The following is a 24,588-nucleotide window of genomic DNA, read 5'->3' as shown; positions in this document are numbered from 1 at the left end:
TAGCTCTAGCACAGAAGCGGGAGCCATTGGCTCCTGCTGTCAAAGACAGCCAGTGAGGAGGGAGTGGGGGGGAGGGGGGGAGTCACACTCTGTGTGTCTTTATGGAGCCAGGAGCAACAGCAGGAGGATGGGGGCTGCTCAGTGCAAAAATGTTGTACAGAACAGGTGAGTATAACATGTTTGCTATTAAAAAGAATGTTTAGAATTACTTTAAGCTCATCCCTATTGACCACACCTATTACAATCTGAATTTATTTCCTGCTGCATGTCCACCATAAATGCTTTAATTGTACTTAGATAATATTCTGTATACCAATCTGTATTGGTACCTAAGCTACTATTACTGCTTTTTTAAATTTGGGTTTACATTTACAATTAGGGATGAGCATCGAGTTTGAGTCGAATGTAAGTTCGACTCGAACATTGGCTATTCGCTCGTTGGTCGAATGACAAAAAAATGGGCTTCTTCGTGGGAATTTTGAGTTCCTGCACTATCATGGACTCTGACCTCCGATTCCAATAAATCATCTTATCATTGCAAGCCTGGTATTCTACCACCTACGCCACTGTTAAGCCTGCTTAAGCTGAACACACTCTCCCTAACTTTTATCTCACCTATTGGGTGGCGTAGCTGGTAGAATACCAGACTTGCAATAGTGAGGTTGTGAGTTTGGATCCCTTGGCCAGCAGGTGACTTATAAGTGGAATTCTATAATAATAATACATTGCTGGCAGGGAGAGAGATTTTTGCTTTTTACAGTTTGTGGAGATCAGATAGTACAGTATATATAAGCACTTCAGTTTATAACAGTTTATGTTAGTATTGCTGAAAAAAGCGCCCAAAAAAAAAGAAAACGATGTGGCCCCCCCCTAAAATCCATACCAGACCCTTATCTGAGCACACAGCCTGCCCCCCCCCCTCCTGAACCATACCAGGCCACATGACCTCAACCACAAAGCACCTTTCCCCCAAGTTGATGGAGACAGAGGTCTCTTCCCGACAACCATGGACTGTGGTTGTGGGGGTCTGCGGGGGAGAGGCTTATCAGAATCTGGAAGCCCCCTTTAACAAGGGGGCCCCCAGATCCCGCCCTCCCCATGTGAATGTAAATCGGGTACATTGTACCCCTACCCATTCACCAAAAAAGTGTACAAAAAAAAAGACAAAAGCCAGTTTTGGAAAAGTCCTTTATTAAAAAATAAAATAAAAAAAAAAAAGTTCCCCCGATGATCAGTTGCCCACCCGAAAAACAGAAGAAAAAAAAAAGAAGCTCCTGCTTCTAAGGACGCTTCCCGCGCTCTGAGCTGTTTTGATTTTGACAGCTCTTTTATAAGGACCTGACGTGGTGCAGTGAATAAATTACTGACGTCATGTAAGTCCATACCAGGCCCAGCTTGGGGTCCTCCCAAAATCTATACCAGACCCTCATTGAGCAAGCAGCCCAGCAGGTCAGGAATCGGGGGGGGAGTGACCCCCCCCTTTATTAAAGGGGGCTTCCAGATTTTGATAAGCTCCCTGCCCACAGACTTCCACAACCACTGGCCACAGTTGTGGGCAATGAGGCCCTTGTCCCCATCAACATGGTAAAAGGTGCTTTGGGGGGCAGAGCCCCGCCGCCACAAAACACCCACCCCAATGTTGAGGGCATGTGGCCCGGTATTGTTTAGGAGAGGGGGGCCTTGCCCGTCCCCCCCTTTCCTGACCTAACAGGCTGCAGGCCCAGGTAAGAGTTTGGTATGGATTTTGGCATGGGGTTCCCCATAAAATCCATGCCAGACTTGAAGGGCCTGGTATGGACTCGAGGGGGACACCACATCATTTTTTTTTTTACTCTTTCATTACCTGCAATTTTTTATTTACCTAGCTGTCAGCGGGGAAACCTATTGACAGATGGCGATTCATCAGTTATTAAGGATGCCACAGCCGGCTTTCTGGCTCCACCATGTAACAATCAGCTTATACTGTGCTTTGCCCAATCAGGGCGCAAAATGCACTGCTCAGTGCATTGCAGGGCATTCATCTGAAGTATTGTCTATCATCTCAAGGCTGTGGGGGGGTGGGAAGACAATACGACCAGCCTTTAACTTCAACTGTTTCCTTCTGTTAGACAATTATATTCAAAGTTATAAGGTGAAGTATAGACAAACAATGGTAAAAGAATGAACTAAAGGTGACTTAGGAGCAGTAGAACAACCAATGTCAGAAAGCTATTGGGGGGATATGTCCTTAGGGGGGTTACAGAGTGTTCATTCATCCTAGGGGCAATGTCCCAGAGATCTGGTAAACTATCACTTATATTATATTTCAAAACTGTAACAGATCAGTGTGGTGAGTAAGTACGTAAAGTTTAACAATATTGTGAGTCTGGCCTGGCAGCAAGTTTTAATATAGGGATAGTTGGTAAAGCGTTAACTACCTAGAAAAGGAAAGGTAGGGTGTACAGAAAGAAAATCAGAATGAGGAGAAGGGAAGGGGGAGAGTGGGTGGGTGGATGGTGGGAGAGAGGGGAAAGAATGAGGAGGTGTGTGAATTCCCAGGTTTCTAGGTTGTATCAGCTAGGCTGGATGAGGGATATGTTGAAGATGATGCCTCTTATAGGAGCAAGAGGGATTCATCAAAATTAGGTGAGAGTCACCCAAGGGGACCAAAGGGCTTCATATTTGGGAACTGTATCTAAAATAACCACCATGATTATGATTTTTGTGTGGATCATCGCTTGTGTGACCTTGTTTTTGACCACAAGGACACAGAGACTAGGAGTCTTCCATGACTTAGTGATGATTTGTTTGGCCGCCGTTGTGACCTGCAGAAGCAGTTTAAACTGACGCTGGGATAAGTTTGGCGGCTTGAGATTTAAAAGTGCTATTAATGGGTCGGGTGATAGAGCTGTATCGAACAGGGTGGAGAGCATGTTGAACACATTGGACCGAAAGGTTTGTATGATTGGGCATTACCACTATATATTGTGGAATTTCTCTTCTGCGGGCCAGCCTCTAAAGCAAGTGGAGGGGTATTGAGGAAAATATTTGGCGATCCTGGCTGGAACCAAGTACCAGCGGATCAGGACTTTGTAATTCATTTCAAGTGCCACAATGTTTTGGGATGAGGATTTTGTGGCCATCCAAATTTGATTCCAGTCTGCACCTTCTAATATGAGTCCTTGGAGCCAGAGCAATAAGCAGGGTACAGGGGGAGGGGGAATTGGGGTATCAAGCTACCATTAGCAAAGATATGCAAGTATAGGAGGGATTCAAGTGGTTTTGGGCTCCAAGAGATCATAGAATTCCACTACTAATGGAGGTTACTAAGAAATCTCAAATTAATAAGCATAATGTAGTTGTGGTGTATAAAGGCAGACTCATATATGACATATATGAATGGGCAGTGGATGGGGGGGGGGGGTTCAAAGCTTAGGTTACCATAGGATGAATCATGTGAAAGGGGACCGGTCTCCAACCGGTAGGTGTCAAGAACTGCGGTAGGCAGATAGCAAGTGGCACAATCTCCATATGGATCAGAATAGGTTCAATCCATTGAGTTTAGGTGTTGTGGAACTGGAGAGACAAAACGCCCACGTTTGTGCTAGTTGGCTTGATCATGTGCTCTTGAGGAGTTTTGAGACTTCTAGGGCAAGCAGGAGGCTGATCGACGGCGAGAAGAGTTTTTGTGTGGTGCGTCGGGAGGTGAAAGCTGACGTTGTAGCAGGGTTGCTTGGAGGTCTTCAAGGGATCTGCATGGGTAATCGCGGCTTTGGTACAAAAAGCGTACTGAGAATAGAAAGCCCCACCTATAGGTAATGTGGTGTTGTTGCAGGACTTGAAGATGTGGTTTCAGGGCTCTCCTCTTAGCGATGGTGAGTGGGGAGAGGTCTTGGAAAAGCTGGTAATTATGACCCTAAAATCAAGTGATCCTTTGTTGTGGGCAGCAGCTAGAAGTGGTTCCTTAGAGCGAAAAAAATGTAGGTTTGCTATGATGTCCTGTGGCGGGCCTTCTGGTTGGCGGGGGGGGGGGGGGGGGTCAGGGCATGGTGAACTCTGTCCACCTCCAGACGATCGATTGGTATAGCAGGAGCTAGCTCTTGGAACAGGGCTGTGACTTTAGACTGTACATCTATTATGGATTCAGGGAGGCCTCAGATGCAGATGTTTAGTCGCCTGACTCTGTTCTCAAACTCCTCCAGGAGTGATTGAAGGGTTATGTTTTCATATCTGAATGCCTCAAGCTTTTCTGATTAATTATGAGTGAGCATGTCCAATTTGTCGGTTCTCTGTACTAAGTCTGCTGCTCTTTGACCCAGTTCCCTGATTTCTCTGGATAATGTATCAGTAATGTGATCAAATGTTTGTTTGAGTGCTTTAGTTAGCAAATCGAGGAAATCAGCTGGTGGTGAGTCAGTATATGGGGACAGGGGAGTGATTCCCAAGTCTGTGTCTGACTCACCGTTTTCCTGATGCTGCTTGGCAGAGCGTGGAGAGTGGTTCTGTGTGGATAGAGCAGTCACCATATTAGTGGAGGCCCGTGGCAGGACGTCCCAAATAGTTTTCGGCTTAGGTTTTGAGCGGGCAGCCCTGCGGAACATACGGCAGAAACGTGGATTTTTGCTGGATGTAGACCGAGCGGGGGGTGAGTAGCGGCGGGTCCGGCTTCAGCTGGTAGTGGTTGTTTGTCCCCTATGCATTGCGGAGCCTCAGGCTTACATTACCGACCTGCCGGCTTCGCGCATATGCCCCTGGAGCTCTTTCATTTCAAGATAAAAAACTGACTTATCTGTGGAATGTGGAAAGCCAAAACTAAAACTCAGAATAGCAGGAGATCTGCAGACAACAGAACAACAAGGTACAGAAGTATGATCTATGCTGGGACTGATCATTATATTCATTTCTAGTAAAGCAAAAGTTGGAGTTCAGCTTTAAAGCTCCATAAAGATATGTAAAAGCATAAGAACATCATCCTCCTATTCTATATATAGTACTCTTCGGATTGCTCTGGGGGATTCTTAGGAATACCCCAGATGACAAACCCCAGCCTTGAAAATCTGGATTATAGCAGATTATATTTACCTTTGAATACAGTACCCTACCAACATATCCTTTAGTGAAGCTGCATAAAAGAAGAACTGGTATTGTTTTGATTTGGATAATTGCTGCGTTTAGAGATGACACCATCAATTATCAAATTTCATGACCATCAGTGCCGGTTCACATTTGTGCGGGTTGCGAGATCGCATGTAATTCGAGGCGCACTGCTCCTTCATTACATGCGATCTCATGTGCGGATGCGAATTCAGCCATACACTTTGTATGGCTGAATTCGCACTGTATCCGCACCAAACTCGCACAGGACCCTATTTTTCAGCTGCATCAGGATCGGATAGCACAGTGGTTCACACTTGTGCGATCCGATTCTGTGCGAACTGTCAGATCGCACTGCGATATGCGATCAAACTGGGGGTGTCGTTAACATTCAATTGACACCCCCTGCGTATCGCATATGGCAGTGTGAACTGCCAGAGGTGCGGATGCGATGCGGGATCACGCTGCATATTTGCAGCGTTTCCGCATCGCACAAGTGTGAACCGGCACTCATTGTGAAATGCCTTTGTTTACTGACTTACTCAGTTGACTAGGTTGATAGTTACTGGAATTGTTGAATCTATAACCAATCTTTTGTTGTAATCCATGATTTTTATTCACTTTTTATATCTGCCTCACCTGTACACCATATATTTACAGTATATTGCATCAAATTAAATCTTTAATTTGCCAGGGTGGTACCATAGTGCCTCCACTGGAGGCCTAATGGATTAGTAAAATTATTGCACTCCTACCATATCTATCATGGTAATATAAACAAAATAGCATCCAGTCTAAACTGTGTATGCGCATGATTTTATTCTGATGACAGTGGTGGGCAGGTGCATGTGAACAAGGAATGAAAGTGAGAATATGTCTCCATTTGGGCACTGGCCTCAGTGTGAAAGGAACAAAATACAAAGCTGTGAATCTTTAATATTAAAGAATATATAAACCTAACACTTCATATTCCTGATATGTGCCTGCTGTACCATATACTTGTATGAAATTGCTTCCTTTGTGTGAAATCCCTGGTGTTCCTGCCAGTCCCCCCGATTTACTATGTAAAAAACGAATCACACTAAACAGGAAAAAAAAAGACTGCAATCAAGGCTCTAACTATGCTGGGAACTTAGCCTGCTCGCCTTCAATGATGGTCTCCTATAAAAAGGGGAAAAAGTGTTTATAAAGGTCTTTTTTTATATCTTTACACAAAGGTTTTTCATTGCATTTCACAAAGTAAGGGTTTATATACACTTTATGATCAGCATGGTTTCAAGTAAGTTAGCTGCAATTAAGCTTAAATAGCTGCTGAAGTTTACTGCAGGCTTCTGTTCTGCTTAAGGGACAGAGGAAGTCAAGACTGATAGATTAAAAAAATAAATAAATAATAGTGTGATGGAAGAATGTCTGCAGCATTTTATGATGGTGACGAAGACCTAATAGTAAATACATCTAATCAAGTTATTATGAGTGCATGAACTAAGACCTTGGCAGCATCCTGTGTCACAAAAGATAGTGGTTTAGAAAAAATGTTTTTAAAAAAGCAATAGTGATTGTATGTGATACTGGAAGGAAAGGTCAAGGATGATATCTAGAATGTCTGTATGAGAGGTGGGAAAAATCATTTTGGTTTTGGAGAGATTGTAAAAGCTGAATGGAATTAGGGTCAAAAGAAAAACTGGTTAAGTTCTAGAGATCTATTTCACATTGACTATTACATAATACTATAAAAGGAACAAACAATTTTTAAAAGAAAAGCTTGAAATTATTGTGAAGCTCAGTGTGGTATAGAAAACAGCTAATTTCAGAAAAATAAAGATGGCATAATTTCTATCGAACTCCTGAATGGTTTTCACAGGGTTTTCTATATAGTAATAGCCATTTATTAAAAGTATTCTACACTTCAGATTTACTATGCATGTCTAGTGTCAACAACTGCCAGCCAAGGTTGCAGAACTAACAATTTGCACATTTTTAAAAAATTTTCACTTTTAGAAGATATTAATATCTATTGACTTTTGTAGCTTTCAGTCTTTTATGTATGAACACTTAGCTTGTAAACTACCTTTTAAAAAAATGCAGAACCTCATGCAACAGCAAATCTGCCACCAGAAGTACATATTTATACTTGTTTCACATACACCTTTCACAGAAACAATACAGTGTCTCCATTAAGAGAACACTAAGGGGTCTAGTCATAAAAAAAGTTTTGCAAATGTCTAAACATGTGAATGTCTCACAATGTAAAACGGCCATCAATCACATTATCCAGTAATGTAGATCCATGTCACAATGCCTGCTGCCGGCAGGCATCAGGGATCATAATTTATGTGGTTCTGTATCAGTGGACAATGTGACTGACAAAGGATTTACATCATGGTTTAGATACTGTTGACTTTGTTGGGTAAATGAGTAGGAGTACTATGATATCTAGGGGCCCCCTGATTTTTAAAAGGTGGTTCCAGATTCCCATTACTCCCTGCTTTAAGAGCCCCACAAGCACCAAGCCAGGGTTGTGGAGATGAGGCCCTTGTTGTTGTTGATATTGGGACAAGGTGATTTGCCAGGGGGTCCCACCTTGCAAGATACCACTCCCCATATTATGAGCATGTGGCCTAGTATTGTTCAGGGAAGATAGCTGCATGCTCATCTCCCTCCTTTACTGGCCACCCAGGCTGCATGCTCAGGTAAGGGTCTGCTTTAAAGTTTTGGGGTACCTCACACTGTTTTTGTCAATCCCCCAACGACATCAACTCTCTAACTAAACGCATTGAGTGTGGCTACGATGCTACCTTATATGCTACGTGGCTACGATGCTACCTTATGCTACCATACGCCAATTGACCGGCTCGTGGAGTCTGGTGTGGCCATACAGCTTGCTGCTTTAGAGAAGCATTATTTATATTTTTTATCCTTGCTATATGAGGCTTATATTATCTTTGCCTATTTGTTGTTGTATACATTATATTGCAAGTGTTGCTGCACTTTTTACTATTTTTTACACATTTAATACATGTTTACGGATTACACTATGAGAGTATATATTTCTTTATCTACTAATATATTTACAATATTGATGGAGCAATCCTGATGGGAGATGTGTTTAATCCTTTTTAGCAGGATGCTTCATGCATCAAACAAGCACTTTTGATGACTTATTTAGTGGTCCACTTCATCTGGTAAGAGGCTTATTTATGAGGTGTCACTTGGTGGTGGATGCACAGGAAATTTGGAATGTGGGGACACCTATGAAATACATGGAATGTGAATTAATTTAGCTTTGCTTATAGGACCCCATCACTTCTTTGGGATTTTCCAAGATGGCTTTTGCAGATTAAATTCCCTTCTTTTTCACACTTTTTTTTGATTTTTCACTATTATATGGATTTATTTCTTTGCGGTTTATGATTCATAGGTATGTCTTGATTTATCGCCATTTTCATATATTTTTTGCTGTTGGTGTCATAATTGCCTAAGTGGCTGCTTTCTCACATATTGGTTTACACGCTCCAGCACGGGTTTTCCGTTTTTTAAATTACAGATCAAACTGCGGAGGACCAGACACAGGGGTTAATGTACTAAAATTGGAAGTAAAACATCTGGTGCAGCTGTGCATGTTAGTCAGTGTTGCTAAAACCCTTACACTGAGTGGCAGTGTTTGGGAGGTGGAACATTTGAGACACAAATAAAGGAGGATTTGACTGCCATAGAGGAGCCTTTAGGTGCACTTTAAAACAAGATTTCACACACAGGACCAGACACAGGGGTTGATGTACTAAGGCTCCGTTTCCACTGCCGCGGCTATGAAGTCGTGCTACTTCTAGCGCGACTTCGTAGCGAAAGTAAACTGCGGCTTTCAGTGCGACTTGTCCCTCATTACAGAGGGAAGTCGCACTGAAGCCGGCTCAAAAGTAGTGCACAAACTACTTTTGAAGTCGCCGCAACTGAAGTCGCGGCAGTGGAAATCAATGGCTTTTGACTTGCTGTGCGACTTGACATGTGTCAAGTTGCACAGCAAGTCGCACTAGTGGAAACCGGCACTAAACCTGGAGTGTGCAAAATCTGGTGCAGCTGTGCATTGTAGCCAATCAGTTTCCAGTAGTTTTGGTTAAAGCTTAATTGAAGAAGCTGAAGTTAGAAGCTGACTGGGTACCATGAAAAGCTGCACCAAAATTTGCACTCTCCAGTTTTGGTAAACCAACCCCACAATGCTGGAGGGCCCCCACTGAAGTATTTACTCTTTCTGTGCACTCCTGAACATACTGTAACAAGCATTTAACCTTTGCAGTGGGGAGTCCACTGCAAGGGTGATTTTTTTTTAAATTGACGGAGATGGGCTTTAAATGTTGTTTATAACATGTTATAACAGCAAACAGTGAACAACTGCATTTCTGGTAAATCTACAATTATGGCTTAACATAGGATTTCTCTATTACGATATGTTTAAGGAAGATCTGTTATTATAAAAATGAACTGTGCACATTCCCTGGAACTCATCAATTAGATAAGTGTTCCCTCTGTGCAACATACAGTATGTTGGTGAATAGGACAGATTCTTGTATGTGTCAGAAACGTACATGGATTTGTTGTACAGATGTGCTAGAACAGAATAAATTACTCCAATATGACATGTATCTTATTTACTGACAGTTTCCATAAGTCCAAAATGGGGTTATTTTCTAAAAGAATTTCTTACAGTCATAGAATTAGAAAAGTTTTACAAACATAGGTGTGCGCAGCCTATTGCATTAGGGTGTGCACCCCAAAGCTCAAACACATATGCGTGTGTGTGCATGTGTATATATACTGATGGTGTCCGTAGAGCACTGGATGGTGTCAAAAGGTGTCAAAAGGGCAGAGACTGGTGTCAGTAGGGCAGTGGACAGTGTCAGTAGTTTTTATTTTTATTATTTTATTTTTGTTTATAATTTTTTTTCTTATTTTTTTTACTAATTTTTAGGTAAAAAAAATTAGAAACTTTTTTTTTTATTAGTTGAAATATTGAAATATCAGGGGTCTAAATAGGGGGGAAATGCACCACATGGGGTGATTAGAGCATGCCAAGGCACACCTGGCAAACGCTGTGCGCACACCTATGGTCACAAATGAGAATTAATTGTACCTGTTGCATGCCCTGGAACTATCTCCAAGCGTGTCACACAGGTTAGGTGCATTTGGTGCTAGACTCCCTAACATAAAAATGCTGCCTGAAATGTATTGCTAAAGCTTTATTTATTCAACCCTTATGCCTTGGTTAACAATCTGGCATTATTGGAAAATTCCATAAGGGATGCTGTGTCAGGGGGAACCTTTAGTTCAGTGAACTTTTCTGTTTTCTGTCTAGTCTGATGCATATTACTGTAGCCTATAGAGTCAGCAGTTGGTAAAGAAAATATATTATTAACTGACTGTAGACTTTAACCAAGGGCTGTTTAAATGGAGGTAAAGATTAAATGGAATGATATAGTGCTTCAGAACCAGCAAATATAACAGCTCCTATTTGCAAATGCGTGGATCCAAAAAGCAAAAAGGACATTAAAAACTTTTCTGCTCAGCTACAGTATGCATCAAACTGTATGCAATAGATACCTTGCAAGTTAACAGATTAATTTTGACAGCTTTTATTTACTATACCCTGAGACAAATCAGCCACAACTCATAACTACCCAAACGCTAAATCTAAACTAAACTTGTTACTAAACCCCCAGCAGTAAAATCAGTATGTACTGTATATGCAGTAAAGCATGCTTGTTGGACTGACTGTGGAACCAAAGGGGTTAATCATCTGCATTGTTTAAAAAGACTGTTTGAGCCTGTCTTCATCGATCCTCCCCTTCTTCCACTGTCCCAAATCTATCTTCTGATAGAACAGAGCCTTGGGGGCAACCTGCACGTGCTCAGTTTTTTTTGTTTTTTCTTCGGGAGAGTGCATATGATCAGCACAGGGCCAATTAGCACTGTCCAAACAGAGGGTGAGGGGTCCTGCAGCCTCATAGGACAATCAGGGGAGAATGAAAACTCCTCCTACAAGCTTTAACCAGACAATGATTTAAATCACAAGACTGCTTTAACTGCTGATGAGAAACGGTATTTTGCAGTTTGTATTTACTAAAATAATTGCATTTCTATGCTGTGTGTACTGTGGTAGACCAGATATAGTGAATGCAGGGTCCTGGGTTTAGTAACACTTTAAGTTCAGTTCTGACCCAACTATGAAAGTTTCCATATGATGTTCCAGCCCCTCCCACCCCCCCCCAAAAAAAAAAATACATTTAGCACAGTCTATTGAATACCTGCTCCATGTGCAAAATAAAACGAGAAAAAAAAAAACAATATAATAAAAATATATATAAAAAACAATGTCAGTATATACTGTTATGTAACTTACAACCTACCTTCTTAGTACTGCTTTCTAGTTTCTGCACAAGATCATCCCACCTCTGAGCAAAGTTTTCCAACCTGGCATCATTTTTCTGAGACACCATCTTATTTTTCAATGTGGAAAACAGATCCTGACTTAGTAAATACAATGTATCCATTGTCTTCTTTTTCATTTCTAGTTCTCCTTTCAAGATCTATTGAAAAACAAGCTGTTTTAGTTAAGTGTCTCACATAAGGGTAATTCCAGGTTATGGTAATATTATAATTTTTTAATATATTTATTATAAAATAACATTTTGTTTTTGCATGTTCAATATAAGGGTTCATTAAAATGGTTGTAAACCTCTGAAATTAAAAAGGAACAAAGCATATGTCTCTATTATGTGTACTTCCCATAATCCAGAGTGTGATAAACGTGCGCACCGACATGCTCACGCACCCTCTTGACAGATGGTGGAGCCAAATGGACTATTTAAACTGAGCTAGTACTCAGGTTCAGTGCTGCTTTGTCATTAGCCTTCCATGTGACCTGAGACCCTCTGCTCCTGTATCTTGATTTCATTTGCTGACCTGGCTAGTCCTGACTACTCCCTAAACTCCGTCTGTATTGACCTTGGCTTGTCTTCTGACCACCACTGCTGCCTGCTCTGTTTGCTACTGCACCACTGATTGGCTCCTGACACAGCTTGTTGACTGTTCCTCTGTACCTGCTCTGTCCTGCCAGTGTGTGATCTAGCCTGCCTGACTCTGTTATTCATCCTCTTGACACCGGTACATGCCTACCATCCAGCTGTGCCTGCTTATCTACTGTCTGCTGCCAGTATATGATTCTCCTGCTTGCTGTTGTCAGTACCACTTCACTTCAGTATGCTGCCCACCAGCTACCATCCAGCTCCCCCTGCCTGGCATGGACACCTTCTGTGCTGCTAGCAAGACCCACAGGTGTTCGTGCCACTTTGCACCCCTTCTCCCCCTGTTTACACTATCAGGGGCCCTGAGTCAGAAGTGTGAGAGAGGCCTTCCTCATCATATCATCTGCTATCCGGTATGTGATAATGTACCCAAAGGAGGGAGTTGCAGAAAAAGACTATTATTAATATTATTATTCAAGATTGATATAGCGCCAACTGTTTGTGCAATGCTTTGCAACATAAGGGCAGACAGTACAGTTAAAAAACAATTAATTACAGGAGGAATCAGAGGGCCCTGCTCATTAGAGCTTACAAACTAAAAGGGAGGGTCATGTGATACAAAAGGGAATAACTGTGGGGGGTGAGCTGATGGAGATGTTGGAAATACAGCTGTTAAGTGGTAGTTGGATAGGCTTCTCTGAAGAGAAGAGTTTTCAGGGATTACCTAAAAGTGGACAGAGTAGGGGATAGCAGGACATATTGAGTAGGGAGTTCAATAGGATGAGAGAGGCTCAGAAAAAGTCCTGGAGGTGAGCACAGGAGGAGGTATAGAGGAATGAAGAGAACAATTTGGTTGATATTTTGAGACAAGGTTAGTGTTGCAGCTGGGGGTGAGATGTAGATGTCTTTTTAATTTATTGTTAATATTTTTAATTTAATTTGTTGGGTAAGTGGGAGCCAATGATTGGAAGAGAGGAGGGGCAGGCACTGAATGGTTGGTAAGGTGGATGAGTCTGGCAGCAGCATTCATAATGGACCGAAGGGGTGGAGACCCTATGTAAAGGTTATCAATTGAGGAAGGAATTGCAGTAGTCAAGGCGAGAGATGACCAGAGAGTGAATTTGAAGCTTTGTTTTGGAGATGTTGCAGAGGATAAGTTAGCAAGCTTTAGACAGTGATTGAATGTAGGTCTAAAAGGTGAGTTCAGAGTCCAGGATTACACCTAGCACCCTGGCAATGGGGGACAGGTTGATGGTTGTGCCATCGATCTTGATAGTCAGGGGATGGCGTACATGGGGGGGGGGGGGGGGGGATATTATTAGCTTGGTTTTGGTTAGATTGAGTTTGAGGAAGTGGTGTGACATCCAGACAGGTATGCCAGTCAGTAGATTAGTGATGTGTGAGAAGACTAATGTTGTGAGTTGAGGGGTGGAGAAATGTTATTGAAAGCCATAGGAGGCCATCGGCTGACCCAGGGAGGAGATGTAGATTGAGAATAGGAGAGATTCAAGAACAGAACCTTGGGGGACCCCGATGAACAAAGAAACAGGAGAGGAGGAAATAGAATTTAGTAAGTTACACTAAAGGTGCCGTGGGATAGGTAGGATGTACTGTCCCTGAGACCAAAGGAGTAACGTTTCTTGAGGAGAAATGAGTGGTCAACAGTATCAAAGACACCCAAAATGTTTTTTAGTTTGAGTTTTAGGAGAGTAGTTTCTGTGGAGTGTTGAGGGTGAAATCCAGACTGAAGTGGATCAAGAAGATTAATATAGGGATTGGGGCCTGATTCTGTGTGTAGTGAGGGGGGGGGGGCGAGCCCATCCAGGGGGGAGGACAGGGATCTATTGGCAGAAGTGGCTAGATTGGAAGGAGTCATGTGGAAGGATGTGGAAGGAGTCAATAACATAAACAGGAAATATAAAAGAGCTATAAACCATCAGAACCCTTGATTACTCCAGAAGTGATATCAAAGGACAGCAGTATAGTATAAGGTATAAGATAAGATGTGTTATTTAGAACCTTGTTCAGTTTGCATGAATCTAAAGTATTTAAAAACTGCACCTATGAGGGCACATGCGCGGCAGCTCCTAAGATGGCCGCATGAAGCAGGAGCTCCGTCCCGCCCCGGATGAGAACAGATCCCCACGCCACTCCACGAACTCGCAACTAGCCTCCAAACCCCCCCCCCCGGTGTGGGGGAACGTCCGGTGAATCGCCCCATGTCATCGGGCTCAGTCCGGAACGCCTGATAGGAAATCCTAAGATAGCGGACGCCACGCAGCTAGGCCCTCACACACTGCAGCACTCTTCTCTGCAGCTGGGACATGGACTGTCAGTGAGTCCTGCTGGGGGCTCCCCTGTGAGTATGTCACACGCGGGGTCTGTTTCACCAGCGTCCACAGAATCGCCAATTGGGTTGATGTTCAATGCTATGTCAGGGACTCCCATGGAAGCAGGGGCGGACCCCCCCCCCCACAGTCTCCTTTCCCTGGAGCTGATCTCTCCCAAGGCCCACAGGCTCAGATGGAAGCTGTGTTTTCCAATTTTGCTGAATTTTGTCTGACTAACACAGCCTCCAAAATTACTGGGGAAATAAAGGCTTATCTCCTCAATCTTGGCTCCCGTATAGAGTTCATTGAGACCAAATTGGAACATACTGGGATTCAGTCTAACCAGCACTCTGACCACCTTCAGGAACTGCATGAACAGTTAGTAGCAGCTCTCCTAATGATTGATGATCTGGAGAACCGCAGCAGGTGCTATAATTTCAGGATCAGGGGAGTTCCGGAATCCTTCCAAGCTGTAACGGCCGCAGTGCAATCTATCATCAGGGAACTCCTACCAGACATAGCACCTCACAAGCTGGAGTTGGACAGGGCTCACAGGGCTCTGCAATCCCCGTGAAAAGACGGCCTCCCTAGGGATATTATAGTGAAGCCTCACTACTATGGTGTGAAAGAGGATATTATGCATAAATCTCGTACCAGTGACAACCTCTCCTTTCAAGGAGCGCCTATTCAGATCTTCACTGACTTATCTCCAACCACCATTCAGCATCGCAGATCATTTAAACCACTATTGGCTGCTCTCATCCAACACAACATTAAGTACTGCTGGCTGTTTCCTTTCAATCTTAAATTTGAATACAAACAGAGACCATATGCCTTTTCTTCCTTCCATGAGGGTGAGAAACTTCTCCTCAAACTTCATCTCATCTCTCAAGAGCCTGCTTCACCCCCAGCATCTACTGCTTCCAGCTCCACCAAGAGACAACTTCCTTCAAGCCCACTGTCCCCTCTCTGGCAGAAGACCAAGTCTAAGAAATCTAAAGACGGTCGCCCACCCTTTTCCCTTTTTTCTGGACGTCTTCTGGAACTCTCCTGGACACCCGCTTAATTTTTCTTTTTCATTTTGTAACGCTGTATAGGGACTTGGTTACATTGTCTCTAGTGTTTTAACAGTAACCCCTTGTTCCCTTTCTCTGAGCCACTCGGAGCCTTGAGGCCACCTTGAACTGCTTGGTTGACACTGTTACCTATAGATATAGCTATCTAGCCTCTTGTCCATGGTTTCCCAGTGGCCTCAACATACTTGTTTTTAAAGACAACATCATTTTGGGTTTCTTTTTTTCCTTTTTTAGTTCAGCTAATGTTAGGGGATCCGGATCACTGGTCCGGTGATCATGCCCCTTCTCCCATTCTGGTTGCTGGTTTTCCAGTCTCACCAACATGGGAATTTCTCTCTCATCAGAGGGAGATGTTTTTTCTTTAATGTTGGTCCAGTGGGACCTTCTCTGTTGTTTGTCTTTGTTTGTTTGTCATGCTTTACTGTTCTCATCTGTTTGCATTTCACATCAGTATTGTAGTTACTGGCTTCTAGGACTGGTAACCTTTCTCCAGCCTAGAGCCCCTTTTGGTAGGGGCGTTCTCAAATCTGTCCTGTACTGCTACCTCTTTCTTCTTTCTAACTCTTCTTTTTATCCTCCATTGTCCAGGGAGACCTCATCATGGAAACTCTTGCCTACGGAAGACCACTTCCATCTCGGGAATGAAGAAACCTCCTCTTTTGGTAAGACCATTCCACTAACGCTCGGTCGGTCTCCATTCCTCCATGGCTTTTAATAAAAATCAACCTTTGAGGCTTAGAATAGCTTCACAAAATGCTCAGGGCCTAAACTCCCCAACTAAGCGTAGGAAGGTACTTCCGTGTTTTCACTCTCAGAAGGTAGATATATTACTTCTCCAAGAGACACACTTTGCTCAGCATTATAAACCCTCCTTTTTGCATGCTAAGTACCCCTCCTTCTATCTGGCTAATGCATGCAACAAGACGAGGGAGGTTGCGATTCTTTTTTCTTGCAACTGTTCCTTTTCTCTGGTGTCCAAGCACTCAGATCCCAAGGGTAGGTTTATCCTGGTTAAAGGCCACATATCAGGCACCCTGTATTCACTCATTTCCTACTATGCTCCAAATCACAACCAATACATTTTTCCAATCGCTGTTTGCTACCTTGTCTCCTCTTCTGGAGGGGGTGGTAATTTTTTGGGGAGATTCTAATATAGCATTCGATCAAAGCCTTGACAAAAAGAAGCCACTGTCAAACCAGCACTCGGCCCCATCCAAGCAAAGTTTGCGCATATGCAAGCTTCTAGCTGAACAGGGTCTGGTGGACATTTGGAGGGAGACCAACCCAACCAGGAAGGATTATACGCATTATTCTCATCCCCACCTTTCTTTTGCTAGGATAGACCACATCTTAATCTCTTCACCACATGTCCCACTAGCCTCTAAAGCCAACATCAGGGACTCACCCTGGTCTGACCACTCGGGAGTCTATCTGCAGCTTCTGGGCGGAGGGCATCGAACATGCGAATATAGATGGAAACTTAACAAATCTCTTCTTAGTAATCCCAGCATTGTCAACTAAATAGACAAGGCCATTCAAGAGTATTTCCACTTGAATGACACACAGGAAACACTGTGGGCGGCTCACAAGGCCACAAATAGAGGGGTCCTCATTCAAATTTCTTCACGCACCCTCAAGGCACATAAAGATGACATTGAACGACTAGAAAGAGAATTCCAGGATCTCAGTGGTAAACATAAAAATAACCCATCTAGACAGTCTGCGGAAGCGCTTGGGGCTGCAAGACTCTCTCTTAACCTAGCTTTAACCACTAAAGCAGAAAAACATCTGAGATGGACTTCGGCTAAATTCTACCATCAAACGGACAGGATAGGCTTGTACCTAGCTCACAGGCTCCACCACAAACAACGCATACATGCGCTTCTGAAACTTAAAGTAGCAGGGGGGACTTTGACTCAGAACCCGAAACGCATATTACATACGTTTCGTACATTTTTTCATTGCCTCTACAACCCTACCTCATCCCCATGCCTAACGGAGGTACAAACCTTTCTTTCTTCACTCTCTCTCCCTCAGCTTAGCGAGCAGCACTGTTCGAAAATCGAACGTCCCTTCTCAGAGGATGAAATCTTACAGGCTATTAAAAAGTCCAAATCTGGCTCTGCACCCAGTCCTGACGGTTTTTCTAATATATATTACAAAACCTTTGCTTCCACAGTGGCCCCTTACTTAACGGGATTTTTTAACGCTCTGCATTCAGGCTTGGCACTGGATAGGTCACTTAACTCAGCTTTCATTTTAGTCTTACCCAAGCCGGATAAAGATCCAAGCCTTTTCAATAATTCTAAGCCAATTTCATTAATAAATAATGACCTTAAACTCATGACTAAAATTTTAGCTGACCACATGGCCGCCTTCATTGCATCTTACCTCCACAAGGACCAAGTAGGTTTCATACCACGGAGGCAAGGGCCGGATCAGATTCAGAGAGAAATTGACATAGTATCCCTTCTCTAAGCCAATTGGGATGGGGGTACCCCGCAAAAGGGGTTTTTACTTTCATTGGACTTGCATAAGGCCTTCGACTCCATATCATAGACTTATCTATTCGAGGTTCTGCAGTGATGGGGTTTTGGTCCATCCTTCCTGAACATTATTCAGGCATTATATTCCACTCCCGAAGCGCAAATTGAACTACAAGGTCATTATTCAGCCCCACTTCCAATCTCTAGTGGCACTAGGCAGGGGGGCCCTCTACCACCCCTGCTTTTTGCCATAGCAATTGAATCCTTGGCTATCTCTATAAGGGATGGCCCAGACATAAACGGGTTACATTGTGGTCCTAATATTCATGAATGCGCTTTATTTGCGGATGACTTACTTCTGTTTTAAACATCTCCCTTGGTCTCCCTTCCAAATGTCTGCCATACCCTGGAAGCATTCTCTAGAGTCTCAGGTTTGAGAGTGAACTTCTCTAAATCAATGGCTCTGAATTTTAACCTCCCTCCATCAGAGGTGTTCAATCTCCAGTCAAACTTTGACTTCTCTTGGGCCAACTCATCCATCCCATATTTGGGCATCAAACTAACACCCTCAGTGGACCAGTTGTTTGGAGAAAACTACCCAGGATTGTTCAAACACATAGTTTCTGAACTGAACAGCTGGAGAAACTTGTGTCTTTCTTGGCTGGGCAGAATAAACTCAGTCAAGATGACTCTGCTGCCCCAAATTTTATACTATTTCCGATCACTACCTATCCCGGTTTCCAAGCAGTTTTTGAAGAATCTACAGAATAAGATTACTAAATTTATCTGGGGGTCAAAGCGCTGTAGGCTCTCGAGGAAGGTGTTGTTCCGTTCACAGAAACAGGGTAGTCTGAGGGTCCCTAACTTGCAGTGGTATTTTCAAGCTGCGCGCCTGGCTCAGACTTCAGAGATCTACAAGCAATTTAATATACCTGACTGGGTACTAAATGAATGGCAGGCGGTCCCCCTGAACACCCTGGATTATCTCCTTTGTGCCCAACCAAGAGTAGACCTCTTATTCTATCCCCAACCCTCTTCCATTCATTCCAATTGTGGGATTCTCTCAGAACTCATCCAGCACTCACTTCTCCCATCAAGCCCTTGGCTCATATATTCCGTAACCCACTGTTCCCCCCGGGTGCAGACATTCTTGCATTTAAATAGTGGTTGGACAAGGGTCTCTACCGGATAGGCCACTTTTTTACACAATCGGGGCTCCATCACGGACAGCTATTGCAAAACCAAATTAAAAATGCCGAAATCTGAAAATTTTAGATTCCTTCAACTTAAACACTTTTTACACACCTTATGGACGTCTAAGCCCACTCCCACCAGCATTTCTCCTTAAGAAGCTTGGTGCAGTAATTTGACGGAAAGGAAGGGTGGGATTACAGTTATATATAATTCTCTAGCCTCGCAATTATCGAAAACGGCCTACATGGAGGCATGGGAGACTGATCTGGCATGTGAGTGGTCTGTGGAGGAATGGTTCCGTTCCTCTACTAGAGCTTCCCAAAGGTATGTTTAATGTAGGCCTTATCGAGGCCAACCTAAAGGTTCTAATGAGGTAGTATTTGGTCCCATTTTGGCTCTTGCGTATGTGCCCATCGGCCTCTCCTCTCTGCTTCATGGGTTGCAATACAGTGGGCGACATGCTACACACTTGGTGGTCATGCCCCAAAATCAGGGGTTTTTGGAACAAAGTCTTCAATGTTATTCTCAGGATAACTGGAGTGGCACTGGCACAAACTCCACAAAGAGCTTTATTGAATGTACAGGATTTTCCAGCAAGTAAATATAACCATCGTCCCATTCACTTCATTCTAACAGGAGCCAAATTGACCATAGCAGAGTTTTGGAAATGCCCTCGGTTTCCTTCTCAAGGGCAAAAAGGAAAATTTCATGGATTATAACTCAAGAAAAGCTGGTTAGTGTGCTGGAAAATTCTTCTGCAAGGTTTGAATCTACATGGGAGCCGTGGGCAACTTACGTGAGGGTCCCGCTCTTTTAACTGACATTTCCTACTCCTGTCTTTGGAAGGCTGAGAGTGGGTAGGCTCTCCCTGGACAATGTTCTTTACCTCTCTCTCTCTTCTTCTTCTCTTTTCTTTCCTTTTCTCTCCTTCCTCTCTCAGTAACTCAAAGTTTGGACGTTAATGATTATGGTCAGTAGCCTTCACTCCTGTATCATCCTAAAGTTACCAGTCATCAACTAGGTTTTCAAAACATTGGGTCAGGTCTAGGCCTAAAAAGCGCCGCCACATGGTGGATGGATGGCTTTTGGGTTCTCCATACCCTTGTCTCTATCTCAGCCTCCTGCCTTGGGGTCTACCTCCCCTTGCACAGCAGGTTCCCAATAGGGGTGCTTGTGTTGGTCTCTCCTGGGTGGAGGCTGAATATTCCCTTTTAAAATGCTCGAGGTTGGGTATCTCCTACCATGTATTCCCAATGTGACTCATCCATATACACTATGGGCTTGTTGTAAAGTAACAGTTAATATTTGTTCTCACTCATTTCTTGTAATTGTAAACGTTATTTTTTGGATGAATTGTGTTATTTCTATTGCTATCTCAATAAAAACTATTTAAAGTAAAAACTGCACCTATTCTTGAGGTACTGTATATCTTCTACCTTTCTGTTTTTCTATGATTTTAAATAGTTTTAGCTTTTTTTCTGCTAAAATATTTATGATGGTCCTTTACAGAATACATAGTGTAGTATTATAATGACTCAAGAGAGGCAATTTACTGCATCTAATCAACAACATCTCAAGTGTCTTGGAAGTGAGTTTTGTAATTAAATAAACCTTTAATTTTGAAATGTTGCTCTGTTTTTTTATCATTGTATATTATTTGTTCTGTGCGCATGATGAATGGAATATCAAAGCAAGTATCATTATGGGAACTTTATAAAGAACTATAAATGACAAATAATTGCAGTCTCATGTCTCCAAAACATGTTATCCGAAACCTTTTTTTTGTTCTTCATGGCAGACAGATTAAAGAAAATTGTAACAACGGTTGCCATACTTTATAAACGTAGATCTGAAACAATAATTGCCATTAATACTTGTAATAGTTATTTATTCATTATTCACCACCTGATTTTCTTTCTTACTGGTTTTCAACAGTGTCACCTATCACTGCTGCCCATTAGTGTCCATCAATGCCGCCTATCAGTGCCACCTATCAGTGCCGCCTTATCAGTGACCATCATTGCAACCTATTAGTGCCCATCAGTGCCACCTGTTAGTGCCCATCTATCCGTCTAATCAGTACTGCCTCATCAGTGTCCATCAGTGCAGCCTATCAGTGCCCATTAGTGATGGACGAACATCGATCGGGGCGGTTCACGAACGTGAGCCGCAAATTTTCTCAAAAGTCCGCGAACCGCAAGTTCGCGGCGGGCCCCATTGACTTTAATGGGAGGTGAATTTTAAAAACCTTTAGGTCATATTTGCAGCCACAAAAGACATACTATCTGTGCACAAATAGTCCCAGCACATGTACAATGTCATAACAGAAGTATTGCAATTGGAAAAGTTGCCCTAAAATTTTTATTTTTTTTTTAAAGCAAAAAAATGTCTTTTTTTTTTTCCAAAAATCAGCCAGAACTGACAGGAGCTGGTAAATACATGTCTAATACATATAGGGTCCATTCACACAGCTGTAAAATGGGTCCACATCCATTCCACAATTTGGCGGAACCTTTACAGACCCATTGATTTTAAATTCCAGTCTGAAAAATTAGGCATTCACAGGATAAAGAAGTAAGTGTCGGCCATTATTGGCCCCAAAAATTAGCCCACATGGGTTTACCTGACAGCTAAGAACGTAGTATTTGGTAGCTGGAGGTACATTACGCATTCACAGGATACAGAAGTAAGTGTCAGCCTGTATGGGCCCCAAAAATTAGCCCACATAAAGGGGCACTCTGACGGAAACACACTGGATATAAAGGGGCACTCTAACAGGGACACACTGTCAGCCTGTGTCCCCCCTCATCCAGCCTGTGTCCCCCTCATCCAGTCTGTATTCCCCCGTCATTCAGCCCATGTCACTGCTGTCATGCAGCCCATGTCCCCCGCCATCATTCAGCCTGTGTCCGTGTCCCCATCAGAGTTCTCCTTTACATCCAGTGTGTCCCCTTCAGAGTGCCCCTTTACATCCAGTGTGTCCCCATCAGAGTGCCCCTTTATGTGTCCCACTCAGAGTTTCCCTTTATTATTCCAGTCAGAGTGTCCCTTTATTATTCTCATCAGAGTGCCCCTTCAATATTGCAGTCAGAGTTCCCCTTTATTATTCCCGTCAGAGTGCCCCTTTAATATTGTGGTCAGAGTTCCCCTTTAATATTGTGGTCAGAGTGCCCCTTTAATATTGCGGCCAGAGTTCCCCTTTAATATTGCGGTCAGAGTGCCCCTTTAATATTGCGGTCAGAGTTCCCCTTTATTATTCTCATCAGAGTGCCCCTTTAATATTGCGGTCAGAGTTCCCCTTTAATATTGCGGTCAGAGTTCCCCTTTATTATTCCCGTCAGAGTGCCCCTTTAATATTGTGGTCAGAGTTCCCCTTTAATATTGTGGTCAGAGTGGCCCTTTAATATTGTGGTCAGAGTGCCCCTTTAATATTGCGGTCAGAGTTCCCCTTTATTATTCCCATCAGAGTGCCCCTTTATTATTCCCGTCAGAGTGCCCCTTTATTATTGCGGTCAGAGTGCCCCTTTAATATTGCGGTCAGAGTTCCCCTTTAATATTGCGGTCAGAGTTCCCCTTTATTATTCCCGTCAGAGTGCCCCTTTAATATTGTGGTCAGAGTTCCCCTTTAATATTGTGGTCAGAGTGGCCCTTTAATATTGTGGTCAGAGTGCCCCTTTAATATTGCGGTCAGAGTTCCCCTTTATTATTCCCATCAGTGTGCCCCTTTATTATTCCCTTCAGAGTGCCCCTTTATTATTGCGGTCAGAGTTCCCCTTTAATATTGCGGTCAGAGAGCCCCTTTAATATTGCGGTCAGAGTGCCCCTGTATTATTCCCATCAGAGTGCCCCTTTAATATTGTGGTCAGAGTTCCCCTTTAATATTGCGGTCAGAGTTCCCCTTTAATGTTGCGGTCAGAGTGCCCCTTTAATATTGCGGTCAGAGTGCCCCTTTATTATTCCCGTCAGAGTGCCCATTTATTATTGCGGTCAGCGTCCCCCTTTAATATTGCGGTCAGAGTTCCCCTTTTTTATTCCCGTCAGAGTGCCCCTTTATTATTCCCGTCAGAGTGCCCATTTAATATTGCGGTCAGCGTCCCCCTTTAATATTGCGGTCAGAGTTCCCCTTTTTTATTCCCGTCAGAGTGCCCCTTTATTATTCCTGTCAGAGCTGCAGCAACGCTCAGTCACCACACCTGTCACAATGCTGCACAGTGCACAATAATACTACTAATCCACTATAATATGCTTTCTACAAAGTATATTATACCGTGGATTACCCCCCCCCCCCTTATATAGTGCACTGCACAGCAATACCAAAACAATTGCAGCACTTTTGTGGACATTAACAGAGCGATTTGTCGCCACGATAACGAACCACTTTGCCGCAGTACAGTCAACGTGACTGGTCGGCAAGTGGTTAAAAGCGATATATGCCTATAGAGATTTTTAAGTATCACAGTTTGACGCTGTTCTACAGGCGTAAGCAATTTGAAAGTGAGACATATTAGGTATCTATTTACTTGGAGTAACATCATATTTTATATTATATCCAAAAAATGGGTATTATATTATTTTTGTGTGCACTAAAATTCATTAAATTGTATTTTTTTCCCAAAAAATTGTGTTTGAATTGCTGCAATAATTCTGTGTGACATTAAAAATTGCAAAACCCACCAATTTATTCTCTAGGGCATCTGCTAAAAAATGTATATTGTTTGGGGGTTCTGAATAATTTTCTAGCAAAATTATTATTTTTATGTTTAGGATAGAAATGGCAGAATTGGCCTGGCAGGGAAGTAGTTAAGGTTGGATCACTACATTTTAAAAGAGCATGTACAGCTCAATCAAGGTTAACCCAGGTGTTGTCAAGATAATCCTTGTTTCAACTTCTCTCCACTTTAACCTCTACTCTGATGTCCTATAATAATTAGCCACATGGTTTCTTCTGCCAAATCATTTATTAAAATCAGAAACAAGATTACGATACGAACATTCACATTAGGTTAGTAGCAGCCAGGCACTAACAAATCCCCCAAGTCACAGTTTGTAAACATGATTCCCAGCCAGCTAAAATCTCTTCTAAAATACTGTTCCTCAGTCTGTGTGAGTCAGCTGGCTTTAGCTCACAAGCGCCCTCTGGGGTGCACAGACTCACCTAAGCTCCACTCAGTGCTCTAACTCAGTGGTCCTCAACCCTGGCCTACAGGGCCCACTAACAGGCCAGATTTTAGGTATTACCTTGGGGAGATGCAGACTAGAGTACTCCAATCACTGAGCAGCAAATGATATCACCTGGGATGTATTTCAGTTATCTTGAAAATCTGGCCTGGTAGTGGGCCCTGTAGGCCAGGGTTGAGGACCACTGCTCTAACTTATCCCCTCTTCCTGCTTCCCAATGGCTGCTAATAACAGA

General features: G+C 43.1%; 1 protein-coding gene across 1 annotated transcript in view; it reads right to left on the bottom strand.

The window, feature by feature from the left end:
* Positions 1-24,588, bottom strand: part of DMD (dystrophin) — a 3,625,631-nt gene that overhangs the window by 2,344,613 nt on the left and 1,256,430 nt on the right. The window contains exon 16 of the mRNA XM_082246191.1: positions 11,472-11,651. Coding sequence (XP_082102317.1) covers positions 11,472-11,651 — 180 coding nt within the window. The remainder of the gene's footprint in view (positions 1-11,471; positions 11,652-24,588) is intronic.

Source organism: Pelophylax lessonae (genome assembly GCF_965119305.1).
Source record: "Pelophylax lessonae genome assembly, chromosome: 2".
NCBI lineage: Eukaryota > Metazoa > Chordata > Amphibia > Anura > Ranidae > Pelophylax > Pelophylax lessonae.
The sequence above is the reverse complement of the archived record's forward strand: the minus strand, read 5'-3'. Positions and strand labels throughout refer to the sequence as shown.